The 12,307-nt window shown below is 43.8% G+C and overlaps 1 protein-coding gene across 2 annotated transcripts in view; it reads left to right on the top strand.

Moving 5' to 3' along the window:
• The first annotated feature begins 6,583 nt into the window (after positions 1-6,583).
• Positions 6,584-12,307, top strand: part of SELENOI (selenoprotein I) — a 40,421-nt gene continuing 34,697 nt past the window's right edge. Inside the window, exon 1 of one of the 2 annotated variants that reach the window (XM_019827799.3) lies at positions 6,584-6,810. In XM_019827799.3, coding sequence (XP_019683358.1) covers positions 6,754-6,810 — 57 coding nt within the window. In that variant the 5' untranslated portion in view covers positions 6,584-6,753. The remainder of the gene's footprint in view (positions 6,811-12,307) is intronic. The other variant, XM_011281271.4, reaches the window with a different exon arrangement.

Genomic DNA, 12,307 nt, shown 5'->3' with positions numbered 1-12,307 from the left:
GAGCTGGTGAGGTTGGAAACCAGAGTGGAGAGGGTTGAGAGTGGGTGGGAGATTTGGAAGCAAGAGACAGCTTATGTTAATTAAAGCCTTGGGACAAGGGGTTTTACTGTTTTAGTTTGTTTTGACTTCTTTTTGATCAATACCTTAAAAGAATTCACGGGCAATTTAGTGGTTTCGAAATCTTTTCCTGATGAAGCTTAACTTACTGTCTCGTCTTCATTCTAGCTAATCTGGGGTGGTAGAGTGTTTGCAAAGATGATTGCAATAATGCCCTTCCATTCTGTGCAGGCCCCCTTGCCAGGTGACTTTGCCATTCCATCCATTAAGAAGTGAAATCTAGGGGCGTCTGTGTGGCTCAGTCGGGGTTAAGCATCCGACTTTGACTCAGGTCATGATCTCGCGATTTGTGGGTTCGAGCCCCGCGTTGGGCTCTGTGCTGACAGCTCAGAGCCTGGAGCCTCCTTCGGATTCTGGGTCTCCTTCTCTCTCTGCAAGAAGTGAAATCTATTTTCCTTCCCACGAATCTGGGCTGGCCTTGTGATTTACTTTGTCCAGGAGAATGAGACAGAAGTGACACTGTGTGATTTCTGAGCCTAGGCTTTGAAAGGCCTTGCAGCTCCTACTTACCCCCTCTTGAAACAGCCCAGCTAAGCCCACTCCAAATTGCTAACCCACAGAATTATAAGCAAATAAAATGGCTGTTATTTTAAGCTACTAGGTTTTGCATGATCTGTTATGTGGTGATAAATAACTTTTACATCTGCTTCACCTTTTATTTTCTTGGGGCACCTGGGTGGCTCAGTTGGTTAATCGTCCGACTTCGGCGCAGGTTATGATCTCACGGTTTGTAGTTCGAGCCCCGCGTCCAGCTCTGTGCTGACAGCTTAGAGCCTGGAGCCTGGTTCGGATTCTGTGTGTGTGTGTCTCTCTCTCTGCCTCTCCCCCACTCATGCTCTGTCTCTGTCTCTCTCTCTCAAATATAAATAAACATTAAAGAAAAAACCTTTTATTTTCTTGCAGTTTATGCCAACTGATACAGAATTTCATTATGAAAGACTATCATAGTATCATTAGTACACTTGAAGAGCTGTTTCTGTATCTCATCCTCTAGATTATTTATTTAAATTTTTTTTTCCATTTATTTAGTTTTGAGAAACAGAGTGAGACAAAGCGTGAGCGGGGGAGGGGCAGAGACAGAAGGAAACACAGAATCTGAAGCAGGCTCCAGGCTCTGTGCTGACCGCTTGCTCGGAGCAAGCGGTCAGCACAGAGCCTGATGTGGGGCTTGAACCCATGAACTGTGAGATCATGACTTGAGCCGAAGTCAGACACTCAACCGACTGAGGCACCCAGGCGCCCCTAGATTATTTATTTAAATGTTAAATCAACATCTATGAGATTTCAGAGTTTTTAGAAAGTTTAGTTTTGGTTCCAACCCTTTGTTTCCAATCTTCAAGTCAATTCTCTGAAACAAAATATCTCAAACTTTTAACAGTGAACTTTTCTTTTTTTTTTTTAACGTTTATTCATTTTTGAGAGACAGAGAGACAGAGCGTGAGTGAGTGGGGGAGGAGCAGAGACAGAGGGAGACACAGAATCCGAAGCTGGCTCCAGGCTCTGAGCTGTTAGCACAGAGCCCAATGCGGGGCTCGAACACACTGACCACGAGATCATGACCTGAGCTGAAGTCGGACGCTTAACCGACTGAGCCAGCCAGGTGCCCCTAACAGTGAACTTTTTAAAGGGGGTGTGGTGGGAGGCGGGAAGAGAGAAACTTTGAAGAGCTAGGGCATTGGATGGTACTGGTCATTCACAGAATGCAGTAATAATGTATCGCTTGTATGGCATCCACGTTTTATTCCATTTTGCATCTCCATGGTCTATAATGGTATCTGTATTTGGCACATGGCTGGAGTGCAACAAGGATACAGGAGGAGATAACGAACTGCTATTTCTACACATTGTTTCATATTTGTAAGCCTTGTTTCCTGAAAATAGAACCAGCTTCTGCTAGAGTTCTGGTCTAGCAGGCGGCACAGCCTTGGTTATATCAAGGAAGATCTCAAAGCCCTATGCAGTAGATATCTATGTTGACAACCATTGCCTGAACTCCTGCCCTAGATTTCTGGGGATTCTTACAGGAAAATGAATTACAGCAGTATTCCCTTCTCTCTTGCTCCTCTTAGGTTTCTCTGCTAGTACCTTTCTCTTCCACGGAAAACTAAATAACTGTTGATCTCAACTCCAATGACTCAAAGTTTTAGGAAGACAAAAATAATCCTCAAAAATGGGGTGTCTTGTATGGCTCTATGTTCAAACTGAAATAATAATAATAATGAAAAGAATAGTGGTTATATTTGGTTGTATCTGCAGACCTGGCATTAGATGAAGCAAAAAGGAATAAGGAGATGGGGTGATGGCACTCTGGCTACCCATCTGAATGATTTGTACTTGGTTCACCTAGAGTTCTGCTTCCATTCTAGTGCGATAACAATGGGGCTGGGGGATGTTTGTGTAGGAGGGGTATCAACTCTCTGCTTGGAAAATCAGATGCTGGGTCATTGCCAGAACTTCAAGAATGCTCAAAATAAGAGTTTTCCCACTATAAAATTTTGCCTGAGATCAATTTTTAAAAAAGATTTTAGGGGCGCCTGGGTGGCGCAGTCGGTTAAGCGTCCGACTTCAGCCAGGTCACGATCTCGCGGTCCGTGAGTTCGAGCCCCGCGTCAGGCTCTGGGCTGATGGCTCCGAGCCTGGAGCCTGTTTCTGATTCTGTGTCTCCCTCTCTCTCTGCCCCTCCCCCGTTCATGCTCTGTCTCTCTCTGTCCCAAAAATAAATAAATGTTGAAAAAAAAAAAGATTTTATATTTAAGTAATCTCTACACCTAACATAGGGCTTGAACTCATAACCCCGAGAACAAGCGTTGCATGTTCCACCGACTGAGCCAGCCAGGTGCCCCTGCCTGAGATCAGTTTTTTTTTTTTTAAGTTTATTTATTTTTGAGAGAGAGAGAGAGAGTGAGCGAGAGAGTGAGCAGGGGGAAGGGCAGAGAGAGAGGGAGACAGAACTGCAAGCAGGCTCCGTGATGTCAGCACAGGGCCCACTGAAGAGCTTGAACTCACGAAGGGTGAGATCAGGACCCGAGCTGAAGCTAAGAGTCAGATGCTTAACCCATTGAGCCACCCAGGTGCCCCTGAGATCAGTTTTTTTAAAATAACTCTCCTTTTATGTATAACAGCCATGCTCATGAATAATGGCTATAAAAGAATAATCATTCATCTCCAAAACAAAGAATGGTAAGTATGTAGAGAGTGTAAATAAATTACTAGACCTGTCATTTTATTCTTTAAAAAAAAATTTTTTTTTGACATTTATTTCTGAGAGACAGAGCGTGAGTGGGAGAGGGGCAGAGAGAGAGAGAGAGAGGGAGACAGAATCGGAAGCAGGCTCCAGGCTCTGAGCTGTCAGCACAGAGCCCCATACGGGGCTCGAACTCATGAACTGTGAGATCATGACCTGAGCCAAATCCGCACACTTAACCAACTGAGCCACCCAGGCGCCCCTGTCATTTTTATTCTTACTTCATATGACACTAGGTTGAAACTTTACAGTGATTATCTGGGTTTTGAATGACTATGGGCACAATTGAGTTTGTATTCAAAGGTTAAGGGAACAAAAATGACCAGAAAACCATTGGGAGGCAGGTGGGATGACAAGTCACAGAACAGCAGAGAGCCTCTACTGACTTGGGGAGTGGGAAGTACAAAGCAGTATTAGCTTATACTGAATCTCAGTATGTTGCACAGATCTTTTCTGTGATAACTGATTGATGACCCATTCAAATAGAGTTCTCTACACATTTTTACTTAGGATTATGTTTTTGAAAAATGTGAAATACAGCAAAAACCAAGCAGACAAAACTTAACTAGAGAAGGTTCACTCTAGCAAGGGAATTCTATTTTTAGGAAACAATAAGCAATTTAATGAGTCTGTTCAGTTCTTTCCTAGTTTTTTTTTTTACCCCCCTCTAGCCTTGATTTAAAACTGACTTGTGAATTTTCCCTTTTTAAATATCTTTTATTTATTTGTTTTATTTTATTTTTAAATTTTCTTTTTTTTTTTAACGTTTATTTTTGAGACAGAGAGAGACAGAGCATGAACGGGGGGAGGGGCAGAGAGAAAGGGAGACACCGAACCGGAAGCAGGTTCCAGACTCTGAGCCATCAGCCCAGAGCCCCAGGCGGGGCTGGAACTCACGGTCGGTGAGATCGTGACCTGAGCTGAAGTCGGATGCTTAACCGACTGAGCCACCCAGGCGCCCCTCCCTTTTTAAATATCTTACTGTGGTAACTTGTAGAAGCAAGGTGTAGTGGAAAAATTATTTTAAAATTATTTAAAAATTTGATGACCCGTGCTCTTATTTCAATTTTACCACACACTGGGTAATTTTTGCGTGAGATATAATAGAATACTTCTGCCGTTCTGTTCCGTACAATTAGAACAACTATCTGGCCCATGGCTCAGGCTTGTTAAGCTGATCTAGTGAGATACCAAATTCCTTTGAAAATCATAGAACTTACTATAAAGGCATCAGTATTATTTTAAAATGCAAACCAAATCAGTATCTTTTTATAACCTTCCTTGGGAAACCTCGGCCATTTTTATGGCTTTAATAACTTATGTTGGAGTTTTTAACTATGTTAGTCCTTAACTTCCAATTTTCTAGGTATCTATTTATCTGACACCCTCATACTTAAACCTAAATAAAGCAGGAATGCCACGAATGAAAACACTTTTTTTTTTCCCAGTTTATATTACAAAGGTGGTAACATTGCTTCTAGCACAAATATTTTCTATGATGATGATTTTGGAAAGCAGAAATCGTGGTCAGTGTATGAGATAGAGAGGACAGATAAGCGCCAGTGGGTGATGGATAAGCACAGGCCTTATATCAACAAGCATTTGATGCGAAGATTTTTTTTTTCCTCTTCATATTGATTAGAAGAAACACACAGCAGATGAAATCTGTAGTGTATTACTTGGGACGGTAGCCTCAGTCTGATTAATACATTGTCCAAAACACGTATTTAGGGCAGAGACCTTGTCAATTCAGTTTTCTTATCAGTACACAGAAGGGATTTAAATACAGTACATGCACAAAGGAAATAACTTTTACACGTCGAAGAAAGTGGTTTCATAGTTTTCATTAGAGGCAATTTTCTTCCTAAAGGGAGATCCACATTTCTAATGTCCTCAAAGCAGACACCGCACGGCATAGCAGAGAGATCGCTGCTCATTCATTCAAGGAAAGGTATTGACCATGTATTATCTGCAAGGCACTGGACTATAAGGACAAGGGAAAATTAAGGTGTACAAGATACAGGTCCTTTCCTTAGGACAAGTGAAGGAAAATGATGTTCAAGTTTATTGATCATCTGCCATGTATCAGGTGTGATGATAGATGCTTTATATCTATTACCTCATAAGAACCTTGTACTTTAGAAAGTGAGATGAGACACACGCAGAAATAATAACATTCTTGGCATATATTGAGCACCCGATAATTATGTTTAACGAGTTAATATAAGGAACATAAGAGATCTTAAAAGAATCACCCTTGTTTCAGAGACCCAGAGACTGAGAATCTTTCTTAGGTAGTGGTTTCCGACACCAAGAACCTCATTTCGTGTTGGGTTGACCACTTCCGAGCTGTATAATTAATGGCCTGATCCTGGGCAAGTTAGGTAATCTGAATTTTTATTTCCTAACCTGCGAAATAGGGAAAGTGCCTTCCACTTAATAGTATTGTTATGGGGGTTGGTGATAATGTATATAAAGTTCCCCTTATAGAAGGTGCTCAAAAAAAGAAAAGGGAGCAATTATTACTATTATTAAATTTTATTATTAGCTTGATACACACTAGCCATTGATCTAGTGTTCTTTCTACTATTGGCTCCAGTTACGTGCATGCACTTCCTGCAAACGCACTTAGAGATCCCTAGAGACTCAGAGACCAGTGCTTTTATCTGGTTGGAGACGTGAGCAATTTCAATTTGCAACAGTTTGACAGAGCGGAGAGCGAAGAGGTCTGAGGGGTTCGTCTCCAGCGCCCTTCCACGCCACTTTACAGACGGAAAAAGCCTTTCCCCGAGGCTCCCCACTGGTTTCTCTACGTCCAATCACCTTCCTGAGCTCCTACAGCCTGCCAGGAGCCGCAGCGCGCCGGGCACACACCCTTTCTCTGGCAAGTTCACGTCACGGCTCCTTCCTGGGTACTTCTGAACTGGTTCGCAGACAACCACCGCAACCCGAACGAAACCAGAGAACCGCCCCAACCCCCGGAGGGAGGAGCAAGGCCCCCTGGGAAATTGACCTTTTACCTCCACTCTCGCCTTACTTCAGCTCACCAATTTTGACGTTAGCGAATGAAGAGACGAGAAGACCTGGAAGGCGGGACTTCGTGTTGTCCGATCCACGCTGATTGGACTGCGACGGCGTGAGGGGGCGGACCTCGTGAGCAGGCTAGCGATCCTCCCTCGGTGGGCGGGGAGAGGTGGAGGCTGCGCTTGCGCCCTGGGAGGCGGCGGAAGTGGCCTGAGGCCGCTACGCGTGCGCGGTGGGCGGAGCGCAGCTCTCCTACCACCTTTGCCTGCCCAAGCCTTCCCATCCTTGCTCTGCCGGTGTGGTGCTCGTGTTTCCGCACCTCGTCGCGGAGAGTCGCTGCCGAGTGGGCGCTCGGTGTTCGGGTCGTCATGGCTGGTTACGAATACGTGAGCCCGGAGCAGCTGGCTGGCTTTGATAAGTACAAGGTAGCGCGGGGCCCCGCGGACGTCCCTCTCCCTTCTCGTCCCGGCCTCTCCCTGGCGGCTGAGGGGCAGGCGCGGTCCGTGTCACCTTGTGCCGCGTGGCCCTGGGCGGGCGGGCTGGCCGGCGTTTCCCCGGGGGTCCTGCCGAGACCTGGGGCTTAGGGGTCAAGGTGCGTGGGAGCATCCTAGGGCCGCCGCCTTGACTCGGTACCCTCCCCGGGGGATTGCCTCTACCTTAGGAGACCTCTCCACGGGAGTGGAACCAGAGAATTCCCTGCGCTTCTTTACTTCGTCTTCATCATTACCACCACCACCACCATCATCATTATTAGCTGATGCAGTTCCTTTCGTGGTGTCTTAATTGTCTTCATTTTAATGAAATCTCCACCCGCCTCTTGCACACAACTTCAGATGGAGCTAGTCTTTGGCAGATGAGGCCCGGGGGAGTAGGAGTAACTACTGAGGTCGCACTGCCGATGCACTCCACTTCAGTAGCTTGTGGCGCTCGGGCTGCCAGATGAAGTAAATGTGCACCGAACGAACTGTGTAGTAGAAAGAGCGCGGGCTTTGGAGCACATAGAAACCTGATCCCAAACTCTAATTTCTTTACTTGGCTTTGGGCCAAATAATAGTCTCTATGGTGCAAAATGATTAGAGGAATTTGCGAAGGGCCTGCCACGTAATGAGCCTCCAGTCAATGCTGGTTGTTAACTTTCCTCCAAATCTGGTTTTACTCCGCTGCTCCCTTATCAGTGAATGACTCCCATGCCCATCCAGTTTTCCTAGCCTGAAATATGGGCTGTAACCTTTCATCCCTGCTCTCTGTGTCGCTTTCACTCTCAATTCCTCTACCTCACCCACCAACTAGTGAATCACTAGGTCCTGTACCTTCTATCATTTTTAGCCAAAGCTAGACGAGTGGTTCCATTACCACTCTTCCCACGTACGCTTTAAGTCATCTTTTTATTTTAGAATACTTTTAGAATAGATTCACAGAAACATTGTGAAGATAGTAGAGTTCCCCTATGCTTCATACCCAGTTTTCTCTATTAACATCTTAGATTAGTATGGTACATTTGTCACAATTAACCAATATTTACACATTATTAACTGAGGTCTGTACTCAGATCTCCTTAGTTTCTACCCAAGGCTCTTTTTCTGTTGTGGGATCTCATCTAGGAGATCACATGTCATTTAGTCGTCCTGTCTCCTTAGGCTCCTCTCGGCTGTGACGATTTCTCAGACTTCCCTTGTTTTTGGTAACCTGGATAGTTTTGAGGAGTTCTGGCTATGTATTTTGTAGAATGTCCCTCACTTGGGATTTGTCTGATGTTCTCATGATTAGGTAAGGGTTATGGGGTTTGGGGAGGAAGAGCATTAGATGAAGTGCCATTTCATTGCGTCATGTGATAAGTACGTGCTATCAGTATGACTTGTCACTCACTGTTGATATTGATTTGGGCCACCTGACCAACGTAGTGTTTGTTAGATTTCTCCCTGTAAGGTTACTCTCTTTGGAAGGAACATCACTCTGCACAGCCCTCACTTGAGAGTGGAGAGGTATGCCCTCCCTCCTTGAGGGCAGAGTAGTGACATAATTTGTTTGCAATTGTGTACGGGAGATTTGTCTTTTCTTCCCATTGTATATTTATCCAACTATTTATATCAATGTGGATTCATGAATATTTAGTTTATACTTGGGGTTATAATCTGGTACTACTTTATTTGGTTGCTTGCCCACATTCCCTTTTCCCTCATAGTCTTTTCTCTGGTTCATAGTGATCTTTAAAAAAAAAAAAAATGTGCATCTGGTCACATCACTCCTTTGCTTAAAACCCACTACTGTCCTCTCATTGCTCTTGGAATGAAGTCCAAACAGTCCATAACATGATCTACATGACTCTGAATGTCATGGTCCTTGCCGGTCTTCAGCTTCATGTCCATGTCATGCCTCTCACTCTCTGCCCCTGACAGCATTAGTAGCCGTCTCCTCCCTCCTGCCATTTTTTTTTTTTTTTTTTTTTTTTTTTGCTCAGATCTTTAAGTAACGTTGTTACTTCCGCCAGGAATGTAGCTTCCCTTCCCGTTTATATTCATCTTCATGTCTTAAATGTTACTTCCTCAGAGAAGCATTCCCTAAGCTCTCCTCTCTTCTCTTTTCAAAAAAACAAGATGTTTATTTTTTGAGAGAGAGAGAGACAGAGCACATGCAGGGGAGGGGCAGAGAGAGCCGGAGACACAGAATCGGAAGCAGGCTCTGGGCTTCGAGCTATCAGCACAGAGCCTGATGCAGGGCTCAAACCCACGAACGGTGAGATTATGACCTGAGCTGAAGTTGGACGCTTCACCAACTTGGCCACCCAGGTGCCCCTCTCCTCTCCCCTTAAGTGTGCTGTCAGAGCACCCTCTGCTCCCTTATGGAATTTGTTAGTGTGTTTCCCTATTAGAATGTAATATCCAAGGTTAGACTTGTACGGACCACCACGACCTGAGCACAGTACTGTTGTGCATACTAAGAACCCATTAAACATATGTAGAATGAATGGATTGCTGAAGGAGATCATAATGGATTTGGCCTAGTTGGAACTGGAAAAACTGTAAAGGACCGTAGCAAGTCATATAATACATTCCAATGCTTTCAAGCAATGTAGTATCATACAGTTTTGACCTGGGGTGCTGACATGTCTTAAAACTTAAGTGGAAAGAAGTTCCAGAGCCTTCTCGGTAACCATGACTAGGGCTTTACAACTTCATTAAAGAAGGTCATTAACCCAGATACCTCCTGTTTTGCCTTCAGCTCTACCCCCCTTTCTGTTATCTCTTCTGCACTGTAAATATTGACATATAAAACTTTTTCTGGGAGGGGGGAGAGCGGAAAATGGGTGATGGGCATTGAGGATGGCACTTGTTGGGATGAGCACTGGGTGTTGTATGCGAGCCAATTTGACAATTATGTTAAATTATGTTAATTATGTTAAATTAATGTTAACATATTTAACAATAATGTTAACAATTTATGTTAACAAATTATGTTAAAAAAACCAAAAACCAAAAAACAAACTTTTTTCCCCTACTAGGAGCTGTTTCCTTTGCAGCAGTGTCTGTAATATGGAATCTACTTTTTCTTATAAGCAGTGTTCCCTAAATTTATATTTCCAGCTAGGTAGGTGTTCTAGTCTACAGGAAATTTTAGTGTGCTTTTCTATTCCTATCTTTTCCACTCTTCCGTTATCTGACTCACTTCCTGTGTCTGACAGCAGATTTCCTATCATCTTGGAAAACAAAGGTCATTTTAACAAGTGTCCAACGTTCACGAAAATATAGTGCGTTGATGTTATTTTAAAAGAAGGAGGATCACAAATGTATAACCTCAGCTTCTTCTAGTAGAGGGTTCCTTACTGAGTATTGTGTTTATATTAAAAATATGAATCTAAAGGTATCTCAGGAAGAATCTGTGTAGTCAGTTTCACTGGAATGTGAATTGCCCCAGAGACACTTCCTTCCTAAAGATCACACATTCCCATTGTGTGGTCTTCACCAGTAAGTGCTTTATAAATGCTTATTGAATTAAAACAGCTTTTTTTTTTTTTAAGTTTATTTTTTTATTTTGAGAGAGAGCACAAATTGAGGAGGGGCAGAGAGAGGAAGAGACAGAATCCCAAGCAGGCTCTGCACCATCAGCACAGCCTGATGTGGGGCTCAAACTCACAAACTGTGAGATCGTGACCTGAGCCGAGCTCAAGAGTCAGGCACTTGACCGACTGCGCCATCCAGATGCCCCTAAAGCAGCTTTAAAAAAAAAAAAGTTTATTTTTGAGAGACAGAGACCGTGCATGCGTGCGCACATGCGAGCTGTGTAGGGACAGAGAGAGAGGGGGACAGAGGATCCAGGGCGGGCTCCACGCTGATAGCAGAGAGCCCGATGTGGGGCTTGAACTCATGAACCATGAAATCATGATCTGAGCCGAAGTTGGACGCTTAATCGACTGAGCTACCCAGGCGCCTCTAAAACAGCTTCTGAAGAAGATCATCCCATAAATGGGTAAAGACTCAAAACAGTCAAGAGATTTTTATTCCCTAAGGTGACCCTGTATATGACAGCAAAGGGATGTAGAGAAAACTTGATAGTATAAAAGCTGCTGGTGGCAAAATTACTTTTGGTTAGTTTAATTTCTTTGTCTCCCTAGAGGTACATCTGAGAGCTACAGTTGGGAACCTGGCTGTTATTCAGAATAACTGCGGATAGGTTGTGCACACGTAGAGTGGTAATTAGATTTCAGTAGTAAGCAACTAAGACAATTGCTTTTCGGTGCGGAAGAAAGCATGGGATGGATTGTATGTTATGTGCTGTCTTAACACCTGTGTTCTCCATCGAGTTACCACAGTTTTATTAAGCAGGTGAATCATTACTTGAGAGTCTGCCTTCTCTGTTAGAATATGAGCTCTGGGAGGGTAGGGCCTATAGCTGTCTTATTCAACACGACCAGGGTCTAGTGTACGAACAGAATAGGCGCTCAAGAAATATTTACCGAAGGAATGAAAGTGTAGAAGAATATAAAACATTTTGGAAGTGTGGTAAAAGGGAGCTGTCCATCTCCTGGATATCAGAAGGATACTTCTGTATTTTGAATGTGAAGATGTCAGGGGTTTAACTGCCATTTTCTCTGTTGCTTATTCATGTACCTTTGGACAATTATATTGAGGGATTTTACCTTTGTGAGGCTTAGTCCTCCTTTCTACCTGTCCTTTCTTTGGACAGGTCTTTATAGTTGAAGGATTTTGCCACTTAGCTAAGGGTGAAACGTCTATCGTGGTTTATGTAATCTGGCCTGGGGGAGGCATAGTTTAATTGACAGTGTAACAGTCAGTTTCAAATTGTATCATTTTGCTTCAGAGAGGAGGTAAGTGTGCTTTGAAGTATCTTGTTTGGTTTCATGCGAATAATTTTATGATGAATTGGTTTCTGCTGTCACGGTAGTTCTACCTTGCATGTCAACAACAGCCTGATTACAGGACCTATGATAATTGTGAATTAATTAGTATATCGCAGTTAACAGGTTGTAAAGAGAGACTGTGTGCATCCTGATGGAAATGCTCAAAGAATCTAGCCTTCGCCCTTACTGGTTCATACAGTTTGATTCCGTGTATTCAGTAAGCATCTATTGAGAGCCTGCTCTGTGTCAGGCATAGCACTGGGGCTGCAAAATTAAGCTAGTGGCATATGGGCAAGTAGATAGACAGCTATAGATAGTTAGTAAGTGCAGTTAGGTAAGTGCCGGGCACGGTGGGAGAGGATAGGGAAGCAGCTCCAGGGAGTGAGGGTTAAAGCTGAGAAAGGCTTCAGGGAGAGGATGGAGGGAAAGGCAGAGCTCAATCTAGAAAGATCAAGCTGAGTGGGTCTCACGTGACCGGATGATGAATTGGGAGTAAAGTAACAGAGGAGCAGTGGATTGTAAAAGGAGTGAAGGCCTGGGAGTATTTGCTGGGAACCCTAAGAAGG

The sequence above is a fragment of the Felis catus genome, chromosome A3 (assembly GCF_018350175.1).
Source record: "Felis catus isolate Fca126 chromosome A3, F.catus_Fca126_mat1.0, whole genome shotgun sequence".
NCBI lineage: Eukaryota > Metazoa > Chordata > Mammalia > Carnivora > Felidae > Felis > Felis catus.
Note: the sequence above shows the minus strand (reverse complement) of the source record. Positions and strands in the feature narration are given on the sequence as shown.